At 40.1% G+C, this 26,113-nt stretch overlaps 1 protein-coding gene across 2 annotated transcripts; it reads right to left on the reverse strand.

Moving 5' to 3' along the window:
• Nucleotides 1-910: 910 nt before the first annotated feature.
• Nucleotides 911-24,537, reverse strand: HSD17B7 (hydroxysteroid 17-beta dehydrogenase 7). Of its 2 annotated transcripts, XM_004027796.4 has the most exons (9): nucleotides 22,954-24,537; nucleotides 20,927-21,130; nucleotides 17,106-17,198; nucleotides 15,853-15,967; nucleotides 13,835-14,029; nucleotides 10,204-10,308; nucleotides 9,418-9,474; nucleotides 8,248-8,346; nucleotides 911-1,431 (listed from the first exon to the last, which is right to left on the reverse strand). In XM_004027796.4, exons 1-9 carry the CDS (start codon nucleotides 22,986-22,988, stop codon nucleotides 1,309-1,311), a joined length of 1,026 nt encoding a protein of 341 aa, XP_004027845.3. In that variant the 5' UTR covers nucleotides 22,989-24,537; the 3' UTR covers nucleotides 911-1,308. The 2 variants fall into 2 exon arrangements, with proteins under 2 accessions (XP_004027845.3, XP_018881542.3); XM_019025997.3 differs by lacking the exons at nucleotides 911-1,431; nucleotides 8,248-8,346; nucleotides 9,418-9,474; nucleotides 10,204-10,308; nucleotides 13,835-14,029 and having other exon boundaries at nucleotides 15,853-15,941; nucleotides 22,954-23,088.
• Between the last annotated feature and the right edge of the window lie 1,576 nt (nucleotides 24,538-26,113).

Consider the following 26,113-nt stretch of genomic DNA (forward strand, 5'->3'; position numbering starts at 1 on the left):
TGAAAATGGGTTGGTCACTAATAAATTTGAAAATAGTGTTAAGGGTCAGGCCCAATATTAGCATGAACTCCCTCAGAATCAATAAAAGATATTTTTTAAACAAGAAATAATTCAAGTGACCCAAACATCTATCTATTTGGTTTTTGTTATTAACCACATGGGCACCCACATGAGGATTGTTAGGATTCTAACAATCTCAAGATTGTCAGAAGCAACATATGGAGGAAGAAATAAGGCAAAAGAGCTAAAAAAATTGCTCATAAAGCAACGAAGTTCCGACTGCCACTCAGATAGTGGGCAGTACTTCCTTTTGCTGGGGGCAGGCCAAAGAAAGGAGCACTGTGTGCCTGTGTCACAATTATTCAAGTCCACTTCTTGTCCCATGGAGCACAGCTTAGGCCCCAGTTGGCAGAATAATATAAACAGATACTCTGTTGGGTGACTCGAATAATTTTTATTTTTACATAAAATCTTCCAGAAAAGAACTCTAATAATTTTGATGTGATACCACTCTAGAGAATAACTAATTAATATTTTTACTTAATCAATTTTTTATTTTTGAGATGGAGTCTTGCTCTGTCACCCAGGCTGCAGTGCAGTGCCGCGATCTCGGCCTACTGCAACCTCTGCTTCCTGAGTTCAAGTGATTCTCCTGTCTCAGCCTCCCAAGTAGCTGAGATTACAGGTGCATGCCACCACACCTGGCTAAGTTTTGTATTTTTAGTAGAGATGGGTTTTTGCCATGTTGGCCAGGCTGGTCTCAAACTCCTGACCTCATGATCCGCCCACCTCAGGCTCCCAAAGTGCTGGGATTACAGGCTTGAGCCACCGTGCCCGGCCCAATCTTTTTCTCATATGCATACACATACACAGTCTTGGAGATAATTCCAAAAGGAAGGAAAAGAGACAGTCATAGTTCATAGTTTATTACAAATGCATATTATCCAACTCAGTAGAAATCCATGTACCCCAGAATGTACAGAAGGTATGCAATGTTCCAGAGTGTCATTGTCAGCTCTGGTTTTATATATATATTAAATATATACATATTTTGAGACAGGGTCTCGCTGTCACCCAGGCTGGAGTGCAGTGGCACAATCTCAGCTCACTGCAACCTCTGCCTCCCAGCCTCAAGAGATCCTCCCACCTCATCCTCCTGAGTAGTTGGGACTACATGCGCATGCCACCACACCCAGCTATTATTTTTATTTCTTTTTGTAGAGAAAAGGGCTCACTATGTTTCTCAGGCTGGTCTCGAACTCCTGGTCTCAAGTGATCCTTCTGCCTTGGCCTCCCAAAGTGCTGGAATTATAGGCATGAGCCACTGAGCCTGGCCTGATTATCTGTTCTTTGAATAGTGACCCTAATGTGCTTTTCCAGTTCCAGTAACTTTTGATAAAATTTTTCAGCAGTGTCTTCATCTAGGTCCATCTGGAAAAGAAGCAAAAATAGAGATGTCTAGAAAGGAAAAATAAGATGAATAGTATTTGTATAAAAAAAAAGGCATTCAATATATGAAATAAAAAGAAAGGAGGCAGCAGGAAAGGGCCATGGTGGCAGACACGTGGAAGAAGCTGAGAGCCTGAAGACATACTAAATCTCAGTCTCAGTTCCAAAACTCACCAAACCCACTGATGCTTCCCTTAAACAGCAGGACTGAAAGATCTGAGTTTTCCTATCTCCCCCAACTTTTATATGCCCAGTAACAGAAGACACCAACCAACTGTGTTATCAAAGGACAAAACAGAAAAATCAAGAGTTTTGTGAATTTTTAACGGCTACTCACTTCCTAATATCAATCTGGCTTAGTAAAAGAGCCCTGGTTTTAGCTGGGCTCACTGCCCTCTGGATATAAGACGATACTTCAGCCTCCATTGAAACAATGGGTGCCAGAGCCATGAGACTATGTTCTGGCTACTGAGATGTAAATAATACCTGGAGTCTCTTCAAGAGAAATAAAGCATCCCTTTTTTCTTCCCTTCTTCCATACCACTCTCCAGCCACAAGCCTGAGGGCCACGCCCTAAAGATGGCCAGGTGGTGATTGCAAGGAACTTGAGTACCTGACAATTTGTGGACTTGCCATGGCAGCCTGAGACTGCCTCTCTCCTAAATGCTTTTACATGCAAGAAATCTAAGATTCTATCTAGTTTAATCTATAGTTATTTTACATTCTTGTGTTTCATGCAGAAAATCTCAACAGTATGTACAGGCTAACTTTCAGCCCTTTTAAAATAGTGATATCCTTTTATCAAGCCAACACAGAGCCTAAACTTCAAGAACAGCCTCTTTGTTCACAAAATTGAAAGGCTAAAAATTAAATAAACTTTTGAACATTTTGAAAATAACATTTTTAAGGGCAGCCAGAGAGAAAGGTCAGGTTACCCACAAAGGGAAGCCCATCAGACTAACAGCGGATCTCTTGGCAGAAACTTTACAAGCCAGAAGAGAGTGGGGGCCGATATTCAACATTCTTAAAGAAAAGAATTTTCAATCCAGAATTTCATATCCAGCCAAACTTAGCTTCATAAGTGAAGGAGAAATAAAATCCTTTACAGACAAGCAAATGCTGAGAGATTTTGTCACCACCAGGCCTGCCCTACAAGAACTCCTGAAGGAAGCACTAAACATGGAAAGGAACAACCGGTACCAGCCACTGCAAAAACATGCCAAATTGTAAAGACCAGCGATGCTAGGAAGAAACTGCATCAACTAACAAACAAAATAACCAGCTACCATCATAATGACAGGATCAAATTCACACATAACAATATTAACCTTAAATGTAAATGGGCTAAATGATCCAACTAAAAGACACAGACTGGCAAATTGGATAAAGAGTCAAGACCCATCAGTGTGCTGTATTCAGGAGACCCATTTCATGTGCAGACACACACATAGGCTCAAAATAAAGGGATGGAGGGAGATCTACCAAGCAAATGGAAAACAAAAAAAGGCAGGGGTTGCAATCCTAGCCTCTGATAAAACAGACTTTAAACCAACAAAGATCAAAAGAGACAAAGAAGGCCATTACATAATGGTAAAGGGATCAATTCAACAAGAAGAACTAACTATCCTAAATATATATGCACCCACTACAGGAGCACCCAGATTCATAAAGCAAGTCCTTAGAGACCTACAAAGAGGCTTAGACTCCCATACAATAATAATGGGAGACTTTAACACCCCACTGTCAACATTAGACAGATCAACGAGACAGAAAGTTAACAAGGATATCCAGGAATTGAACTCAGCTCTGCACCAAGCAGACCTAATAGACATCTACAGAACTCTCCACCCCAAATCAACAGAATATACATTCTTCTCAGCACCACGCAGCACTTATTCCAAAATTGACCACATAGTTGGAAGTAAAGCATTCCTCAGCAAATGTGGAAGAACAGAAATTATAACAAACTGTCTCTCAGACCACAGTGCAATCAAACTAGAACTCAGGATTAAGAAACTCACTCGAAACCACTCAACTACATGGAAACTGAACAACCTGCTCCTGAATGACTACTGGGTACAAACGAAATGAAGGCAGACATAAAGATGTTCTTTGAAACCAATAAGAACAAAGACACAACACACCAGAATCTCTGGGACACATTTAAAGCAGTGTGTAGAGGGAAATTTACAGCACTAAAAGCCCACAAGAGAAAGCAGGAAAGATCTAAAATTGACACTCTAACATCACAATTAAAAGAACTAGAGAAGCAAAAGCAAACACATTCAAAAGCTAGCAGAAGGCAAGAAATAACTAAGATCAGAGCAGAACTGAAGGAGATAGAGACACAAAAAAACCCTTCAAAAAATCATTGAATCCAGGAGCTGGTTTTTTGAAAAGATCAACAAAATTGATAGACTTACTAGCAAGACTAATAAAGAAGAAGAGAGAGAAGAATCAAATAGACGCAATAAAAAATGATAAAAGGGATATCACCACCGATCCCATCTGAGAATACTATAAACACCTCTACGCAAATAAACTAGAAAATCTAGAAGAAATGGATAAATTCCTGGACACTTACACCCTCCCAAGACTAAACCAGGAAGGGGTCAAATCCCTGAATAGACCAATAACAGGATCTGAAATTGAGGCAATAATTAATAGCCTACCAACGAAAAAAAGCCCAGGACCAGACGGATTCACAGCCGAATTCTACCAGAGGTACAAGGAGGAGCTGTTACCATTCCTTCTGAAACTATTCCAATCAATAGAAAAAGAGGGAATCCTCCCTAACTCATTTTATGAGGCCAGCATCATCCTGATACCAAAGCCTGACAGAGACACAACAAAAAAAGAGAATTTTAGACCAATATCCCTGATGAACACTGATGCAAAAATCCTCAATAAAATACTGGCAAACCGAATCCAGCAGCACATCAAAAAGCTTATCCACCATGATCAAGTGAGCTTCATCCCTGGGATGCAAGGCTGATTCAACATACGCAAATCAATAAACGTAATCCAGCATATAAACAGAAACAAAGACAAAAACCAAATGATTATCTCAATAGATGCAGAAAAGGCCTTTGATAAAATTCAACAGCACTTCGTGCTAGAAACTCTCAATAAATTAGGTATTGATCGGACATATCTCAAAATAATAAGAGCTATTTATGACAAACTCACAGCCAATATCATATTGAATGGGCAAAAACTAGAAGCATTCCCTTTGAAAAGTGGCACAAGACAGGGATGCCCTCTCTCTCCACTTCTATTCAACATAGTGTTGGAAGTTCTGGCCAGGGCAATCAGGCAGGAGAAAGAAATAAAGGGTATTCAATTAGGAAAAGGGGAGGTCAAATTGTCCCTGTTTGCAAATTACATGATTGTATATTTAGAAAACCCCACTGTCTCAGCCCAAAATCTCCTTAAGCTGATAAGCAACTTCAGCAAAGTCTCAGGATACAAAATCAATGTGCAAAAATCACAAGCATTCTTATACACCAATAAGAGACAAACAGAGAGCCAAATCATGAGTGAACTCCCATTCACAATTGCTTCAAAGAGAATAAAATATCTAGGAATTCAACTTACAAGAGATGTGAAGGACCTCTTCAAGGAGAACTACAAACCACTGCTCAATGAAATAAAAGAGGACACAAACAAATGGAAGAACATTCCATGCTCATGGATAGGAAGAATCAATATCATGAAAATGGCCATACTGGCCAAGGTAATTTATAGATTCAATGCCATCCCCATCAAGCTACCAATGACTTTCTTCACAGAATTGGAAAAAACTACTTTCAAGTTCATATGGAACCAAATAAGGGCCTGCATTGCCAAGACAATCCTAAGCCAAAAGAACAAAGCTGGAGGCATCATACTACTTGACTTCAAACTATACTACAAGGCTACAGTAACCAAAACAGCATGGTACTGGTACCAAAACAGAGATATAGACCAATGGAACAGAACACAGCCCTCAGAAATAATGCCGCATATCTACAACCATCTGATCTTTGACAAACCTGATAAAAACAAGAAATGGGGAAAGGATTCCCTATTTAATAAATGGTGCTGGGAAAACTGGCTAGCCATATGTAGAAAGCTGAAACTCGATCCCTTTCTTACACCTTATACAAAAATTAATTTGAGATGGATTAAAGACTTAAATGTTAGACCTAAAACCATAAAAACCCTAGAAGAAAACCTAGGCAATACCATTCAGGACATAGGCATGGACAAGGACTTCATGTCTAAAACACCAAAAGCAATGGCAACAAAAGCAAAAATTGACAAATGGGATCTAATTAAACTAAAGAGCTTCTGCAAAGCAAAAGAAACTACCATCAGAGGAAGGCAACCTACAGAATGGGAGGAAATTTTTGCAATCTACCCATCTGACAAAGGGCTAATATCCAGAATCTACAATGAACTCAAATTTACAAGAAAAAAACAAACAACCCCATCAACAAGTGGGCAAAGGATATGAGCAGACACTTCTCAAAAGAAGACATTTATGCAAGCAAAAGACACATGAAAAAATGCTCATCATCACTGGCCATCAGAGAAATGCAAATCAAAACCACAATGAGATACCATCTCACACCAGTTAGAATGGCGATCATTAAAAAGTCAGGAAACAACAGGTGCTGGAGAGGATGTGGAGAAATAGGAACACTTTTACACTGCTGGTGGGACTGTAAACTAGTTCAACCATTGTGGAAGACAGTGTGGCGATTCCTCAAGGATCTAGAACTAGAAATACCATTTGACCCAGCCATCCCATTACTGGGTATATACCCAAAGGATTATAAATCATGCTGCTATAAAGACAGATGCACATGTATGTTTACTGTGGCACTATTCACAATAGCAAAGACTTGGAATCAACCCAAATGTCCATCAATGATAGACTGGATTAAGAAAATGTGGCACATATACAGCATAGAATACTATGCAGCCATAAAAAAGGATGAGTTCATATCCTTTGTAGGGACATGGATGAAGCTGGAAACCATCATTCTCAGCAAACTATCACAAGGACAAAAAACCAAACACCGCACGTTCTCACTCATAGGTGGGAACTGAACAACGATAACACTTGGACACAGGAAGGGGAACCTCACACACTGGGGCCTGTTGTAGGGTGGGGGGAGGGGGGAGGGATAGCATTAGGAGATATACCTAATGTAAATAATGAGTTAATGGATGCAGCACACCAACATGGCACATATATACATATATAACAAACCTGCACGTGTGCACATGTACTCTAGAACTTAAAGTATAATAATAATTTTAAAAAAAAGAAAGAAAATAACATTTATCTTCAATCAAGTTAGAGTTTTTCCATAATGGAACTGGAAGAAGCATTACAGAACTCTTCTAGTTCAACCCCATCTTTTAACAGAAGAGAAAGCTGACTTCCCCAAATTAATCAAAGGTTAAAATACTTTCTTCAATGCATTTCCATAAAATGCTAATGAGTATGTCAGTTTGTAGAACTAAACATTTTCCCCTTGATAAACAAACCATTCCTTCTAAGTTAATAGATAGTAAGTTCAAATACAACCTGCTAGCCTAAAGTAAGCTATTAGTTTACAACAGAATTCCCCAAAGGGATGTATGTTACAGGTTATGTAAAATTTGCTTTAAAAAAAAATTCATGGTGAAGTACTGAAAACAGCAGGATAAAATATTTCACACACATTTCTTAACTGTTTCAACTTCTCTCAGCCTTTACTTTGCTGATGTATGCTGTACAAGTCTCTGAAAGAGGGGAATGTAATATGAAGCATGGTTCAATTTTACTTGCTAGAGGAACTGATTCTTGCAAATCTTCTCAGGAAACTAGTATCCCACAGGACATATTTTGAAAAACCTGGAAGGTTCACTTTTAGTGAACAGATAGCACAGGAAGCCAAGTGCATGGCTCCCCTTTTAACTCATGCTACTAACAGAGGCCAAGATCAATGCCAGTTACTTGACTTACCTGCAATAACCGTCACCTCAATCTCATTTTATCTTATGCTAATGCCTCCTCACAACAGGCTGGACAGTGGAAAATCGGGGGCTGAAATAAACCTTACGCATGACAAAAGTACAACAAAGTAGTTCTCTTAGTTTAAAATAAATTTTCTTATTCCCCAGTATGTAACTCTATGTTTGATTTCATTTTAGATTATACCAAGTCTAAAAAACACAGTACTGACTTTTTTTTCTGCACATTATTCTGTTCCTCTTCAAAACACCAATCTATTAAAGCTGACAATTGTCACAAGCAGAATTGAATACTCAAAGGGAAGTTAACTTCACACAGAAAAACACTTCATATTTCATTCAACTTGCAACGTATTTACTGAGCGTCTACCATGTGTAAGGCAGCCTGCTAGGAAATGGGGTATGACCCTCCTCCTCACAAAGCTTACATTCTGACAGGGGAACCCGAAGGTGAACAAGCATGATCTGCAACAGGTACGAGATGTCAAGAAAGCCTATTACAGAGGCACCCAGGCCCGGTCTACAGGGTCACTAAAGGCTATGGGATAAACTGATCTGAAGGATGAGCACAAATCAATCATCGAGAGGCTGAGAGCAGCTCAAGTCAGGGGAATAAGATGTGCGAGAAGCAGGAGAGAGCAGGATGAAATAAAATCAGGCCAGTGTGATGCTGGTGAACAGTGAGTACCCAGAGAAGCGAAGCTGGGGGGCTGAGGGGCTGGTCAGGAACACAGGCTTAATTCATCAACCCAACAGCAAACATCAGTGCAACAATGTAAGCACATTTACCTTCTGGGTCATAATGTAATTTCTTCCAAAGCCAGTGGTGGCACTCAGATATTTGATCAGAGGATTGAGAGATTCAGGCTTTTGGTGGAAAAGCCATACCTGGAAAGGAAGGATGTGTCAATGATTTGTTTCTTCTGCCCAAGTGAGTGAGGCTGGTGGAGATTCACAATCTGCACTTTATATAGAGCTCCCCAGACAAATTATAAACATCCTCTCAAATATCATCAGTGAATGGTTTGGCAAATATATTGAGAACCAATTAAAATATAGTTTAAAAGCACTTGCTTCTACAACCAATTTGTATTCCTACAATAAATGCATTTATTTCTGTAACACTTACCAAAACAAGAGCATCAAAGCCAATTCCATTTATGTTTTCCTTAGCTAATCTCAATTAAGTCAAGATTTAAGAATCTACTAAGTACTACAATGCTAGGTCCTCAGGTTTCCAAAGTGAATAGCAAAAATCCTGAAGGAGTTCAATGGAATGAGGGAGACAAATGTAAAGAACTGACTCAGATACAATGGGCTTTTTATGTAGGACAATTCTGAACCATTAGTAGAGGCTGCCTCTGGAGCTCTGGGTTGAAGAATATTCAGAGACATCACGTGTGTGTAGCAGAAAGGAGTATTATAGCCCATCAGTAATGTCTGCCATTGATGAGGAAACACATGCAACCCATTTGCCACGTGTGATTTAACTCCACTGGCTTCCTAATAAAATAACAACTTGATCTTCTAAGAGAGGGAAGAAAATCTTCATAGAGGGGAATGGTGTTGAACCTTGTTGTCCTGGCTCTTGACCCACAAAATGCTCTTTCTCCACGGGAAATCACAGACTGATTGTGCAGTCACCGTCCTGCTCTGCCTGTCCCTCCAGCTTCCCATTGCTCTGTCTCTCCTCTAGCTGCTGGTGTATCTTGCCTCTAAAGAAGTGCTTTCCCTACAGTCATGGTGCCCAGTGCCATGGTACATGTTAAACTTGCAAACTTCACTCCTAATGTTCTGTGCTTAGCCTTATAGTCCGCTTCAGTTCCAAACGGGACCTCAATTATTCACAGAGCTTATTCTCTTATTATCTTTTCTGTTGAAATTATTTCTACTACGAGTGAACCTATAATTCACATCTGCTAAGTCATCATACAAGTTATAAAAACTTCAGTAACATACCAGAGCTTCTGTTCCATTATATGGTGTCAAAGTGAATGCATTTGCAAAAAAGCGAAGCTGCAGAAAAGAAAACAACAGTTATTTTTTGGTGGTTTAGAATAGAGTCATGAAAGAATTATTCATTTAAATATTTTTAAAAACCCTGCCTTTCTGATTATAGAACACTTTTTAAGTAACAAAAAATAAAGAAGTCAAAAAAGAAACATCACTTAATCTCCATTATTCCAAATCCACTACTTTTAACATGAAGGCCTATTTACTTCTGATCTTTACTTTATGCCTGCCCTAAGGAAGAGACACTTCTTCCTGAGCCCTAAAGAGAGAATCATTTCCTAAAAGTAGCATTTTTCAAGATGTGCCACAGAAACAATGGTCCTGCAAGACGTTCAAATCACAAAACAAAAATATGGTTGTATAGTTACATAGTACACAATTATCCCCTTCTTGGGAACTTTTGATGCACAGGATCAGTTTGAAAACTTAGAGAAGTCCAGTTTAACAATGTTCAACATGGGTTTTCTAAAATTATATGATTACAGAGCTCTTGGGATCTGTGGTGCATGAGCAATGAAACATTCCTTTAAAGAGAAGTGGACACTCAAATGGTGGTGTGGCAGTAACACTTAGAAATATTAAGCAGAGGTTTCACATTAAGTAAGTTCAAAAACCTCAAGTTAAATGGCATTCAGGTTCAATTCCTTAAATCATTTCCCAACCCTTCAACATATCTTCTAGGTCCCAAAAAGAGACTTTTATGAGTTAAGAAAAGAAGTATTCATCACTTACCAGCAATATTGCCGGCATCAACAGTGTCCATATAAACGGAGGCAGAATTCCATATGTCAAATTGGTCAATGCTGTACCTGGACAGGCCACATTGGAATAGAGACCCTAGGAACAGAGAGGTGTAGCAATGAGACTTTAACTCAGTGTATATTGACTCAGTCCAGCTACATGCTAGTTAATAAAAGAGGTATGTACATGAGCCAGAAGTCAGGTAATAAAGAGTTTATGTTCTGAGTTGTCTCTGAAGTTGGGTAAAACGTTTATGTTGAAGAATCATGTATTAAGAGAACCCACTGTGAGAGGCACCCAGGATGCAAAAATTAGTGGGACAAAGTGTCTATTCTCATGAACCTTGCAGTATAAAAAATAACCAATCTTAAAGCTGGGGGAGAAAAGCAGGGCCTGGTTATCTGAGTTTTCCCTATTATTGGCTTAACTGAAGATCAGCTTTTTAATCATAATGAGCATTTAAGATTAAAAGATGTACGGAGTACAGTCCTTGCCTTCAAGAAGTTTCTGGCCTAATAAATAGACAGCTAAACCTAAAGTATGTGTCTGTTTCCCTGCAAGTACATAAGACCCATACCTCTAGCTTGAGGTGGGTGCTCCCGGCATTAGGCTGTATGTGCTATCACAAAACTTTCTCCAACTGAAGATCTCTAAATCAGGTCCTTAGCCTAGAACTCATTTTAGAAAGTTCCACCCTACAAAGAGAGCCCCAATTAACACAGAGCTTATGTTAATACAAAGGGTCCTATGTGATCTATAGTTAAGTCCTGGAGCCCTGGGATCATGCCTCTTATTGGGATTTGTTTTACTATTTTATTTAGTTTAATTTATACTATACGTTTTACTTTATTTTGATATTGACTATTTTAACTCATTTTTATCATTTTTAAACTCATTTTTTCTTTTAAATAAAAAAATAGGAAGTGCCAGTTTAACAGACAGTTCAATGGACAGACAGCATCCTAAACAACAGAACCTGGAGGCTTTTCATCCTTTATTTGGTACTGCAGAGGCTTGGCACTGCCTGACATGGATCAACCATCCCTGAGAATCCCCTTGATTTACCAACAATCCTCTAGAAAAGAGTCAAGAGCTAAGACCTATCCTCATGATAGTCCAAAAGTTTTTCCTAAGAAAACAATGTACTCTGCCCCTAAAACAGCTAAGGAAAAGTTCTTATTCTAGGAGCTTCCTAGGATCACTTGGGGACTATTCTGTCCTAAACGAAGAAATCTTCAAACTAAAATCCAGCATTTCCAACATATACAATTTTCTGATGTTGAGAGATAAACAAAAAAGAAAGAAGAAAACAATCTTAACCAAGACTGTATCCTTCCATTTGTTTAATTATACGGATTAAATTGTGATGATCCTGAGTATTTCTATACAGCTTGAGTGGGGGAGCATGCATGGATAATTAAAGTCTATCAGGCAGTCTATATAGAACCTGACAACATTTCCAGTGACACAGGGCTTCAAAAGGAATCCTGTAATGTTATTCTTTCTCAGCTGCTTCTTTCCTCATAAAGGCCAAGAAGAAAAAGTCATTGGCTGAGAACCAATCTCAACAGATTTTACAAGCAATAGCTAAATCTCCCTCCTTCATAAAAGATAAAATCCTAAAGCTTACTTGATAATTGAGACTTAAATAGAATCCCAGACCTTTTTATGAAAGGAAAAGCTAATCCCTCTAAAAGGGAGTTCTCAGAGTATCAGGAAGCAGTTGTGACAAGTTTTTAAACATCTCAAGAAACTTCAGAAGGAGGTGCACAATTGGGCCAACATGCTGAGTCCAACCTGCAATATTAACAGCCAATACAAGAACATGTACACGCATGTGCAGACCACATGCACTGACACCTACACACATGCACACACCCAAAAAATACATTCACAAACACATGTGCACACACCCACAAAACCCGTACATGTACATATGAACCCGCTACACATGGGTAGGCACACAAATACATACCCACACTCATGCATATCCACATGTACATATTTGTACAGACACATGCACACACAAACTCACATTCTGAATACAAAACACTGCTGTGAGTGCTTCATACAGATCCCCCTCAGTCAATCTTCCCAACAAATCTGTGAGGCAGGCACTATTACTATCCCTATTTTTCAGATGAGGAAACTGAGGCATAGGGAGATTAAATAATATGCCTAGGGTTACAAAGAGTCAGGATTCAAATTCAGTTCCAGAAAGTATGCTCTTAGCTTCAACTTTATAAGAGGCATGATTCAGGCTGGGCGCAAGCGCTGTAATCCCAGCATTTTGGGAGGCTGAGGCAGGCGGACACCTGAGGTCAGGAGTTCGAGACCAGCTTGGCCAACATAGTAAAACCCTGTCTCTACTAAAAACACAAAAATTGGGTGTGGTGGCACATCCCTGTAATCCCAGCTACTCGAGAAGCTGAGGCACAAGAATCACTTGAATTCAGAAGATAGAGGTTTCAGTGAGCCAAGATTGTGCCACCACACTCCAGCCTGGGCAACAGAATGAGACTCTGTCTCAAAAAAAAAGGGGGGCATCATTCTAAGAGCCAGAACACAGAATACCACCTGATCAAGGTAGCAATTCCAGAATAAGCCAGGTCTAGACCATCACATAAGAGTTATATTTCTATGTCTAATTCATGATCCAAGAAACTCCGTTGAGGTAAAACATAATTCTTGATCATCTTCTTATTTCACTTTCCTCCTCAACCCTAAACCTGGCCCAGTGCCCTAAACATGATAGGTCTTTTGTAAATGTTAGTGAAATTAAACTTCTCCATAGCCCCATACTCATACAACACTGTTAATCAAAGCAAAAAAAAGAAAATGTCCAAGGGGAAGACTGGAGATTTTCAGGTAAGAATTTAGACCTGGGCAACAGAGACATACAAAAAAGCAGTAAGCTGCAGACCACAGTGGCAACAAGGACTCAGTATGACCAACAAGTCTCACCATCCCCTGAAAAACATCCCATAAACTGAGATCCTCATAGAGACAGAGCTCTGGAGTCTTACCTAAAACCACCACTATCCAGAAGGTTTTATAACTACTTGACTGTCCTATAAACGTCTGCTATGACAAACACTAGGAGGCAGCATGGTACAGTGGGAAAAGTCCAAGCTATAAAGTCAGACAGCCTCGGGCTCAATTCTGAGCTCTACCGTTTACAAGTTGTGTGACCATCAGGTAAATGACTTAAGTTCTCCGAGATTTAGTGTCCTCATCTGAAAATGGTAATACTGAGACCCACCTCCATGTAATGAGGCAGGTATTTAATGACATACACAGACGAATACAGCACCTGAAACACAGCAAGTACCAAAACAGTAGCTATGATCACTTTTAGTAGTGTTAACGTAAGTTATCACATAAGTGTTATCACTCTGTTAACATAAGTTAGAATTCCTGAAGAACCACAGAATGATGAATGAACTACCTATAACTATAATGTCAGGAGCCAATTATCTCTGCCCTAACACTTTCATATATACCAAATATCAATCTAAACTACAAGAGTTAGTGGAAAGCCAGCTACCTTATTAGGAAATCAACAGCAGGTAATTAAGAGAACCCTCCTCCGCCATTTCCGTATCACTGAGACAGGCCTTACCTGCTGGTTGAAGTTCCTGTTCAAAGCCACACTCAAAAGGTCAGTGGCATATTTGGAAGAGCTGTAGGGTTCCTTGCCTTTGCTGTGCTGGAAGTCCTCGAGGCTGAAATTAGATTTCCTTGCATTGCGAGATGATGTCCAGATGAGCTGAGATGGATTGTCACTGTGACAGAGGAGAGGCTCCAGTTCCCGAATCTGGGTGAAAGAAAAAAAAAGAGTATTAAAATATACTGACAGAATACAGATAAAAATTTTGAAACCGCTGTACTGTATGGTAAGAGATTAGGGTCAGAGACATCAGTATTAACTAGTTATCTAAAAGAGACATGAATTAGTTACACAGAAAAATATTTATAGATATGTATACACACATGAGTTAGTATGTACATATATATCTCTTAGTGTATCAGCAGAGAGGGTTTAGAAGACACTGATATCTCAGTAGCAATAAGCACCCAGATCTTGGTTTCTAATAACCATTCTCTGATAAAAGAAAACATATGTCTTTAGAAAAGTAGCTGATTCTAGGACTGAACAAGGAAATACACAAGATGAGTCTGAAGGATCTTGTAGTGCCAGATAGTAAGAAACTGCTCAAAATGAAAGCTAAAACAAAAAGAGAAAACCATAACAATGGGGGTGTGCCAAAGAGATACAGGAGCCAACTGAAAGCATTCCCAGTGGCCAAAACTGAAAAAATTTGAGCAGGAAAATAAAATAGTATTTATAATTTCAAAGCAGAAAATACATAAACATGAGTCCATATGGATATAATAAACGATTGAATAAAGACATAAATAAAGGAGAACTGACAATCTCCCTTGTGGAAAAAATCCAAATAATTTCTGTAGATAACCCACTCTCTTAAGGAGGTAGAGCACTAGCCAGTATGCATTGGCTGCACATAGTAACTTTCTTTCTTTTTCTCTTGTTTTTTTTTGAGACGGAGTTTCACTGTTGTTGCCCAGGCTAGAGTCCAATGGCATGACCTCGGCTCACCACAACTTCCGCCTCCCAGGTTCAAGCGATTCTTCTGCCTCAGCCTCCCAAGCAGCTGGGATTACAGGCATGCGTCACCACACCCGGCTAATTTTGTTTTTTGATAGAGATGGGGTTTCTCCGTGTTGGTCAGGCTGATCTCAAACTCCCGACCTCAGGTAATCTGCCCGCCTTGGCCTCCCAAAGTACTGGGATTACAGGCAGGAGCCACCGTGCCCGGCCCAACTTTCTTTCAAAAAGTAGAGTATGAAAAGGGAGAAAGAAAAAGTAACTTAACAATGGAGAAACCTGACAAACATGACCTCAAGCCAGGTGATCAAGGTTAATATCAACACTGAGAAGTCATACTGATAGAATACACCCTTGATATGATGTCATGAGAATGTCACTTTACCTCTGTGGCCTTCCTCCCAAAAACCACATTCTTCAGTCTCACCATGAGAAAAACATCAGACAAATCCCAACTGAGAGAGTCTACAAAACACCTAAGCAGTACTCCTCAAAACTGTCAAGGTCATCAAAAGCAAGGAAAGTCTGAGAAGCTGTCACAACCAAGAAGAGCCTAAGGAGACATGACTGCTAAATGTAATGTAGTATCTTGAATGGGATCCTAGAACTGAAAAAAGACATTAGGCAAAAACAGAACCTGAATAAAGTGTGTACTTTAGTTAATAATAATGTAGCAGAATTGATTCATCTATTTTGACAAATGCATCATACCAATGCGAAATGTTAATAATGGGGAAACTGGGTGTAGGGCATACAGAAAGTCTCTGTACTATCTTTGCAGTAATTCTGTAAATCAAAAACTATTAGTACATTTATTAAAGAAAAATCTACTAGGAAAGCTTCCAGAAGTATTCCATGCTCACAATAAACAAGACAAATGCAATCAAGAAAACTCAAACATGAGATTAAATCAGTTAACTGGCTGCTCAACTATAATAATGCCCTGTGCCCAGAGCTTTACAGAAACTATCACACCAAATATTAGCTTATTAAGCCCACAGCTTCTTTACCAGGATAAAATGGCCAAAGACATTGGTCTCAAACACCTCCTGAAGTCCATCAGCAGTGATCTTATCACCCTGGGTCAGCAGGCCTTCAGCTGTGGAGAACATATGAATCACTTTTCTGAAACAGCAGAAGATAATTGCATGACTTTTTAAAGCTTCTTTAACTGGAAATACTGAAAACACTTTCCAACCCATCCCCCCGACCCATAAACTACACCTCCCTTGATTCTGTAATGACAGGAATAAAAATACCTATTTCTCAGACTGGGTTATTGTATTAAATGAAATGCCAAAGACCCTCCTTCCCCCCACTAATTCACAGAAATACTTACATACTTATAGCTCACGCTACCAATAGGAACTTGAGTCTCTCAAAAACCTGCTGCTAAAATTCTCTTCACCTCTTTCCCAATCAGGTTACAGGTAAACTGTTCTAAAGGAATAATAAGCTATGCCAAAGGGAAAAAAGTTTTCCTGTGCACGAAGTATGTTTAACTGTCAAAAAAAAGAGTTAAACAGATTGTTTTTTTAACTGGGAATTCTTCAAACATATTAATATAGTGTTCTGCTGGGAGGTCAATTAGTAGGTCAAGATCAATGCGGGGAGAGAGAGGGAGAGAGAGACAGAGAGAGTGTGAGAGTGTGAGTGTGTGTGTGTGTCTGTCTTTTAATGGAAAAGAAGTAAAGCAAAAGCATTGGTATAGTAAGCAGCACATAGTAAGAATGCCTATTTATGAATAAGTGTATTGGGTCACAAAGTAAGATTTATTCCTATAAATAAGAATTCTCCTGGTTGTGTTTCAACATTTTTGAAAGCCACTACACTAATGAGTAACGAGAATCTCCCAGGAAGCATTAGTTGTCTGCATTTCCCCAACCTACTGGTCAGAGCACCTGACATACAGCTGGGAAATAGTTCAAAGTAACTTTCCTGGAAATTGGAGTCTCTCTGAGAACTCTGCCTAATTTCAAAATGTTCTTCCTAATAGGCATATCCAGGCAGACCAAAAAATGACCTTCTAAACCATTTAGAATGTCCTGGAGACTTAGAATACCATGAAAAACGGGACTTTCGGCACTCCCCACAAAAGAGGATTGCTTTTCTTAAATGATATGGTTGCAACATCTCCTTTTTCTGTCTTCAACCTTTTCAACAACCCCTTACCTTTCCTCCCCCCAACTTAACACGCCATCAAAACTAGGCAGAAAAATGAACACATTCCTTCCAAACAGTTCATCCATAAAACGAAAATTACCTTGAAAAGAGGCCAAAGAAAAGTGCTTTGATATTTAGTTGTGGATTAGGCATGATCCCAGCATTTAGATATATACAGTCTAATCTCTGAAACCTGCAAGTAAACCACCAAACAAGATTGTGAGTTGCAAGTAAAAACATCAGGACAAGATTGTGTATTCTATCTCTAGAGGGACTAGAATCAAGGAGGCCTAAGAAAGACAAAAAATACTTTTTAAATTAGTAAATTAGCCACAGCAAGCTCAGAAGAATTTATAGCACATTAGAGTTACAGCATTTCTTTCTCAACAGTTTTTCTTTAGCTACAGTAAACATTTGAGAATTCTTTCTTTGGTAGTGGCTTCAAACAGAATCTGTGGAGTCATTGTGGACTTTAAGTAAAACCTCTGATCAATAATTCCTTCCAGCTCGGTCCTCTCAATAAAGAATTGCAGCAACCCTCTACCTCTTAAACCCACTCTCCTCATCTTACAAAGTGTCTTGCTTTTAAAAGAAAAAAATCCACATCTCCTCTGGTTGACAAGTAAAATTTATATACTATTGACATTCACCTGACCTGATCTATTAATGCTGAAATCTGAATGCCAAAATATATAATAAAACAGAAGATCCATGTGGAAACCTTTCAGTGTTCATGGACAAGTCCTATGTATCCTAAAATGATGAAAGTTCATAAGAATACAATGAGATTATAAAAGATGAATGGGGGTAAGGTAATCTTGTTGGGCTCCCCCCTGAATATTTGTCATGGAAGGGATATGAAATGCTGAGTTGAAAAAGCATTTTCAGTTTTAAACCTATGTAAGTCTTCATCTAAGACTCTTCATCTAAGACTTACATAGGTGTAAATGTACTCATTTTGAACTAGGTTCAAGGCAGGTAAAGCCTGCTCTCATGATACTCACAGACACCATAAATATTCAGAATATCTCCTAGAGTTCTATGTACCAAACTGTCTCTGAATAACCCAAGATATTAAGAGTCATAGCTTCTAAAGTTAGGACCCTGAAATACATACATGGTCTTCGACACAGATCACATACAACCATTTCTTGATCATCCTATAAATAATTGACAAATGACTCAAATTATTAAATTGACCATTTAAAATGCTGATATTATTACCATCAGTTCATCATGTAAGTGCCACAAAGACAGTGTGAGTTCATCCATTGTTGCTTGTTCTATTACCTTATTTGCCGACTTATATCTACGAATATTAACATACTTGGCTAGGAACGGAGAGGAAATGTTTAGTAAAGACATCAAATTAAGCTCTGGCTTCAGTACAACGACATACCACTCATCAATAAAATAATTGATACATTGCTCTAATATGGATAAAACAGCATCACTATTTCTTACTAGTTTTCATCTGCACTATCTAATAGAAGAGAATGCTACAGATGGAAAGACCAGGTGTCAGGGATGGTGCTACTTGAGCCATTAGAAGGGACTCTCGAGCTCCCTTTAGCTCTAGTTTATTTCAGACTTAGAACTGAAGAGATCCATTTGAGCCACTGGATGCAGTTTCTTGACATAAGTAAGAATCTATCTGGACACTTTCATATATTCCAAACTTGTGAATATCACTACAACCATCATTTCCTAAACTTGAATAACACCAACCATCTCAAAAAAAAGGCTGTTTTGTGGACTAAATAAATACCTCAAAACTTCACTAAAACGCTGATGACAGGTACCTGGGACAACTCACTTATTACCTGAAGTGCTCCCTTCTGCCCCACAGCCTCACTGCCTTGAATCTGTGCTAAGTTGCTAAATACCTCACGAAATACTAAATTACTAAACTTGCGATAAAGCACCGAATATCTTGAACCTTTGAAGGCATTTGGGAATAGTCAGTGCTATAAATGTTAAAACTTTGGGTCTCAAAAGTAAACTGCATCGGAATGGGATATTATTAACTGGGAAATGAAGGTTCTTTTCTTCCAAATAAGAAAATATAACAAAATCTAAACAAAGCAGGTAAGAAGCCAGCTGGCTAAGAAAGTTTGGGAAAAAAATGCCTGTAAACATGATTTAAAACTCTTAACTTCTCTCAACTTCATGGTTTTTATCTCCATAAGGACATTCAGTATACAGTTTCACAGCCCTGGAGATGCTTAAGTTATGGAGGAGTAGGGGATATGGAATATATCAAAGTTTATGTGAAAACAGAACCTAGAAAATCTCCTCAGGTTTTTTTTTTTTTTTTCTTTAAGATGCGGTAGAAAACTCTAATAGCTCAGCAGTACTGGAGAGAGAAACCACATTTACAAAGGACTAAGGCCACACTGAGAAGAGCTGGAGTGAAGAAAGCTAGCTTTCACTTTGTAACTTGTGCATTTGGAACAGGCAAATGCAAATGATTATCAATTCACATAAAATGCGAAGTATTTTTATTCAGCAAACGTCTTCATCAAGAAGACCTTCCTTGTTTCTACCCATTTCATTTTACTGTCCAAGGAAACAAGGTAGTTCTTTGTCTCTTAAGTGCCTCAATATTTGAAATAATTATTCCAGATAGCCCTAGGGCAGCATAGACTAGTGCAGGGTTCTTCAACTTTTTTCATCATAAATTCCTCTTACAATTTAAAAACAAATAAATAAATAAAAAGCCCTCTCTGCCCAGAAAATGCATTGTGCACCTACATGCAATTTTGTGTTCACTTTCAGGGGAGTTATACATCTGAGGACTCTATTCCTTCATATACCAACTATTGGTCAAATGTCTATTACATGCCAATTACCGTGAAGGTGTGAACAAATCTTTACTGGCCTAGGGAAAAAAAATACCCCTTAGGAAGCAGGGAGAAGCCCTGGGGTCTTGGACCCACCCAGCTAATATAAGATTGGATGACCTTCCCAGGCATATTACCCTTATTTCTGTGTCTCAGTTTCTTCACTTGTTAAATGTCACTCACTACTTGCCTTATCTACTTAATGAATTCATTATGTGAAGAAAGATGTAAAAAATGAATTCAAATGTCAAAGGAGTTACCTTAACGTAAGGCAGTGCAACTGATCACACATCAGGATGTACTTACAAATTAGTCTCCATGAAATAATTATGATCATGATTGAGATTGAAAATGTGGTACTGGCCAAGTGCAATGGCTCACACCTGTAATCCCAGCACCAACTGATCGATCACACATCAGGATGTACTCATAACTTAGTCTCCATGAAATAATTATGATCATGATTGAGACTGAAAATGTGGTACTGGCTGGGCGCAACGGCTCACGCCTGTAATCCCAGCACCAACTGATCACACATCAGGATGTACTCATAAATTAGTCTCCATGAAATAATTATGATCATGATTGAGATTGAAAATGTGGTACTGGCCAGGCGCAATGGCTCACGCCTGTAATCCCAGCACTTTGGGAGGCCAAGGCGGGTGGATCACGAGGTCAGGGGTTCGAAACCAGCCTGACCAACATGGTAAAACCCCGTCTCTACTAAAAATACAAAAATTAACCAGGCATGGTGGCGCATGTCTGTAATCCCAGCTACTCAGGAGGTGGAGGCAGGAGAATCACTTGAACCCAGGAGGCGGAGGTTGAAGTGAGCCGAGATCACGCCATTGCACCCCAGCCTGGTCAACAGAGCAAGACTCTATCTCTTTAAAAAAAAAAAAAAAGAAAGAAAGAAAACGTGGTACTGAGACACAATGGGTCACCCTATACAGACTTCCTCAACATAACTGCTTACACCGCACCTGTTTCTTTTTAGGTTTTTCTTTCCTTTCTTATTTTATTAAGTGTTATGCTGCACAATCACATGAGAAAAAAAATCCATCAGCAAGAGATATACCTTTGCTTAAGTTCCTTGGAGGCCTGGAAGACCGACTGCAGGTTGCTGACATCCACCTGGACAATGGTGACCTCGGCAGTGGGGTGAGAGGCCAGCAGAGCAGCACAGACAGCTTCTGCCTTGCTCATGTTCCTGCACGCCAAACACAGATGAAGCTCATCATCTTCCGCCAGCAGCCGCTTGCAGAGGGCCAGGCCAATGCCACTGGGAGGACAATTCAGACATAAGATGTGGGTTATCTGGGATGGCATCAGGTAGAGGCATCTCTCTCTGGTTCAGAAAACTGTGTCAACTTGACCTCCAATGAGAAGCCCAGATAGAAAGAAAAGACTCAACAATTATTTAAGAAGGGAGGAATCCTACACTCCAATAGTCGCTTGCTTGAGACACAGCCTAGTTTGTGTTTTTCTCATTTTGAAAAACTTCAATGACAAAATAACTGGACTGAAAACAAGAATTGTTCTTTAGTTTTTCTACTACTGGGCTTTATCCTGCCAGTGGTTTTCATTTTGTACCTATTATGCCACTCATGAAAATGACTTAATATATCACCAGTAAGGGCTCAAAAGAGCATCTTATTAGCTGTTTCCTATGTGCATTTTGACTTTGCTGTCTAGGCTCCTCAGGGGCAAGGGCTCTACCACCTATTGGTATCGTAAACACCATAAGGAGCACCAGAAATCTCTGATAAAGGAACAGATGAATCTTTCAGGATGAGGCATCAGTAACACGGCAGGATGTACAAATCCCTCTCAACAGCTATGATTAAATAATAGAAAAAGAAAGAACTCAACATGATTAAGTAGAAGGTAGGAATACACTAAATATTAGATGAGTACACCACTTGGAAACAAAGAACTTCAAAACCAGCATTGTAAAACTGCATAGGAGTGGTGACAGCAGTCAGACCAGCCTGGCTGATAGCAATGAAAAGCTGGGTAATAAGTTCTCTTTCAAGACTTAAGCTGATTCCAGGCAAATATGTTAATAGTTAAAACCCAAAAAGAGCCTGGAACCATCAGTAATCTATTAGCACCAACAACAAAGCATCAAAAATATTTATTTGTCCTCACATGAGAACAGTAGGCATTTAATATACAATTGCACATATCACAATATATGTAAAAGAAACAGACAAAATCAATTCTGACTTACTCAGTACCTTCCACATAAGAAGCACCAATCAACGGTTAAAGTCACTTGAGAGGGTATGCTAAAAAGTTGCCAAATGCAGACACCTACCAAGCTGGCTTAGTTAATATGCATGTGGTTAAATAATTGAAAGTGGATCAATCTTAAATGTTTAACATGTCCTCTGTCTTAATCATTTAAAAATGCAAAATGCAACTAGTAGAAAAATGGTTTGATTGGCTTCATCCTCCACACATTTTTCACAGAAGTGCAAATGACAGGTAAAACAAGCAACAGAAGAGGCTGAGAGACTAAACGAGCAACCCTGGAATTATTATGAGCTGGTTATTCTGCACCCCAACCATGCCTTCATAGGAAAAGATTAATTTTCTCTGGGTTTCTGAAGAGTATGTTAGCTCTCTAGCACGGAGCTAAATGAAACGGGATTGTTTTCTCTCCACCGTCCTAATGTTCATGGGTGTTCAAATTTGTAGGCAAAAGGCTTGTACAGACAAAACACCTGGAGTATAAGACATGATCACGTGGTCAGGAGCAAAATATTGGGCACTGACGATAAATACGAACAGTAGGCAAAGATGGAAAAGGGGCGGAGCCCGCCTGAGTACCCCATTGCCTTGATAACCTCAGGATCATCACTGCGACACTTATCACTTACTGATGCTCTAGTTTTCCTTTTCACTGTCATGTTTAATACAAAGCACCAGTTACTGAGCACCTCAAGAGGCCGACATGCCCCACACCTGCTGCAGACTCCGGGGAACCTAGGCAAAGCCAGGGGCGGGTGCTTCCGGGGTCCGTTCGTGGAGGGTCGCAGACCCCTGCTCTCTCGGACCCCTGATCCGCTGCCGCCTCTGCCAACCCAAAGGAGGCCTCACCTGCTAGCCCCGGTGATCAAAACCACCTTTCGCATCTTCGCGCACTCACACTTCCAGGCAGTGAAGCAAACGCCGCCGCTGCTTTCGGAAGTCCTACGATTTCGGGCCGCCTCACCCGTCACCAATCAGAGTACGGCCACGCCCCGCCTCCCGTGGCGTCATCGAGTCTGAGCTGATCCCTCCAATCTGAGTCCGCCAACCGTTCCCTGCCCTCGGAGACGGCGTCGGGTGAGATAGGCCGAGAGGCGGAGCTGCGTGACGCAAAGCCCGGAGCCATTCCAGGCTTTTCTCGCTCCGCCTCGGCGCAGGTGTCTGTCACTGATTCCTAGGGCTCAGCGGGCGCCTGATCTTTAATCCTGGTGGGGGCGTCACCCGGCCTGGCACTCAGGACAGGATCTGTGACACGCACTGGGTCTGTGCCCTGGCGCCTGAGATTGGCACTTCATTGCAGGAAGGCCTCACGGTATTTGCACCAGTGCCCATTTTAGAGAAAAGGTTTGGGTCTAGGAGCCAAAGTTGGGCGATTATTATCTAATTTTCCACTCCTTTTTGGATGTACAGATCCAGGCATTGTGCCACTTCACAGCCCAACTTTTGATCCCAGACCTCCTCTTCTAAAGAAACTTATCTGAGAAAATGAGCACTGGTTTTATTAAGAACTTTATGTAGAATCAGACGTAACTTACCAGTATGCAAAACTTGGAATGTGGCGTGGAATCAGAATCTCAGAACTTCATTTCCCGAAGTACTGAGAATGTGCTGTAACCTTCTGTATCAGTGCATCTCAAACTGTGCTAAAGGACCTGTTTTTGTCTCCAAGCCATCCCAGATGGGTGCTTTTAGAAAATACAAAAAAAAATAAAGTGCTAGAAAAAGAAAAGCAAAAGGCATACAAAACACAAGCCCCGATATTTTATTATTAGATCCAAGACATATAAAAGTACTCTGCCAAAATGAGGCAGAGTAGGGTTTGGAGGCAGGGTACTTAAGGCCACTTCGCGCTGACTTCCTAAAGCTCAATCAAGGAAAAACAGCAAGGGCTGGAAGTAGGGAATCTGAGACCAACTGGTGCTGGCTTCCCAAAGCTGGATCAAAAGGAAAACACCTGGGTCTGGGGGCCGAGAGCCTAGGGCCAATTAACACCAACTTCCTAAAGCTAAACCAGAAGGAAAAACCCCATCTCCCCACTCCCCAGTAGCAAAGGATCAAAGGCTACTCTCCCTACAACCGTCTGTTCCCAGACCAAACTGAGGGTTGGGCTGCTATTTTTCAAGGCCCAATAACGAGATGCAGATGAGCTGGGGAGGAAGAGAGTTTTTATTTCTGTAACCGGTTGCAGGGAGAAGGCCTGGAAATTATCGCCAGACCAACTCAAAATTACAGTTTTTCAGAGCTTATCTACCTTCTAAGCGAACTGTCTACGTGTAAGTGTGCATTTATCTAAAGACATAAGTGATTAACTTCTTTTAATCTGTAACTAAGGTCTGAGTCCTGAAAACCTTCCTCTGGAGCCTCAGTAAATCTACTTAACCTAAATGGGTCCAGGTGCTGGGGTGATTGCCCTTGTATTCTCTCCTGCTAAGTGGTGGAGGTTTGAGGAGTTCTCTTAGACCCCCCAATAAACTTGTTTGTGGAGGCCTGAGGAGTTTCTTCAGACCACAGTAAAACTTGTTTAATCCTAAAGGGGTCCTGTTAAGAATTCTTTCTTTATTTTGTATGCTTTAAGAGGCCCAGGAAAGGCCTAGGCAAAATTCTTGATGGGCTTTTGTTACATCCCAGCCTTTGTATAAGGGCACTGGCTTTTAATATTTAACCACTTAGTCAGTACTGAAACAGTTGTTAGTGAGACCTGGCCTGCCACACTTCCACCATGTCTCAGATGGAAAGGGAAAGTGCCTTGGATTGGCTGTGGGCCAAGCACTAAGCATGGGCCATGCCATCATCTGCATAGGGCACAAATCCACCTCAGCCTTTACTTAGCCATAAACCAAATCCTTCATCCAGATAAGGGGTAGCCCATAGGGACCTCAAAAGAACTACTTAAAACCCAGAAAACTTTGTAACTGGGCCCTTGAGCCGCTTGCTCAGGCCCACTCCCACCCTGTGGAGTGCTTTCTCAGTTTAATAAATCCTGCTTTTGCTTTCGCAGCTTCATTCCTTTGTTACTTTGTGCATTTTGTCCAACTTTTCGTTCCAAATGGCCAAAAACCTGGACGACTCACACTCAAGGCCCTCCTTCCAGTGACAATACTGCTATAAAGGTTTCTAATGCTTACTCTAGGTTTCTGTATTTGTAGTAGACTGGTAATGGGACCATCACTAGCCCCAGCTCATGCAGAATAAAACTGTGTATCATACATCAAACGCTACTGAACATACTTTATTTAATGGCCTCTTTCAGTGTTTTAATTATTTATGAACAGCAATGATCCGTAAAACACTGAGATAATTTATATTGGCTTTTGATTCTAGAGGTTTTGATTAATGATACCAACTTACTTAGTAATCATTTATCCTATATCAAGAAAATTAGATTGAAAGAACAAATCTGGTTATTAGAACATTAGATTCCTAAATAAAACTTTTTTTTTTTTTTTTTTTTTTTTTAGACAGAGTCTCACTCTGTCAGCAGGCTGCAGTGCAGTGGCGCAATCTCGGCTCACTGTAATCTCCGCCTCCCGGGTTCAAGCAATTCTCCTGCCTCAGCCTCCCGAGTAGCTGGGACTACAGGCACACACCACCACACTCAGCTAATTTTTGTGTGTGTATATATGTATATATATATATATATATATATTTTTTTTTAGTAGAGGTGGGGTTTCATTGTGTTGGCCAGGCTGGTCTTGAACTCCTGACCTCAAGTGATCTGCCTGCCTCGGCCTCCCAAAGTGTTGGGATTACAGGCGTGAGCCACCGCGCCCGGTCAATAAAATTTCTTTATCATGGGGGTGGAACTCAGCTCCTACGCTTATTCCACTTTCAACTGTTCTAAAGAGACCACAATTTAACAACATTTTCTGAAAGTCATGGAGTAAAATTAAGCCTAATTGTGAGAGTCTAGACCCAAAGACTCATTTTAAAATGTCCTAGAGCTCAGAGGTGATGAGGAATAAGAAGAAGACCAGGTTGTGTGGCTGTCCCATAAAAAAATCATTTCTAT

The sequence above is a fragment of the Gorilla gorilla genome, chromosome 1 (assembly GCF_029281585.2).
Source record: "Gorilla gorilla gorilla isolate KB3781 chromosome 1, NHGRI_mGorGor1-v2.1_pri, whole genome shotgun sequence".
In the NCBI taxonomy this organism is placed as follows: Eukaryota; Metazoa; Chordata; class Mammalia; order Primates; family Hominidae; genus Gorilla; species Gorilla gorilla.

What these genes read in the sequence shown, in the direction of transcription:
- HSD17B7 (XM_004027796.4), bottom strand. Translation starts at nt 22,988, where the DNA reads ATGCGAAAGGTGGTTTTGATCACCGGGGCTAGCAG. An exon ending in TCCAAGGAACTTAAGCAAAG is followed by an intron (nt 17,199 to 20,926) that starts GTATATCTCTTG and finishes GTTTACTTGCAG; the next exon opens with GTTTCAGAGATTAGACTGTA. An exon ending in TGATGCCGGCAATATTGCTG is followed by an intron (nt 9,475 to 10,203) that starts GTAAGTGATGAA and finishes TCTTTTCTGCAG; the next exon opens with CTTCGCTTTTTTGCAAATGC.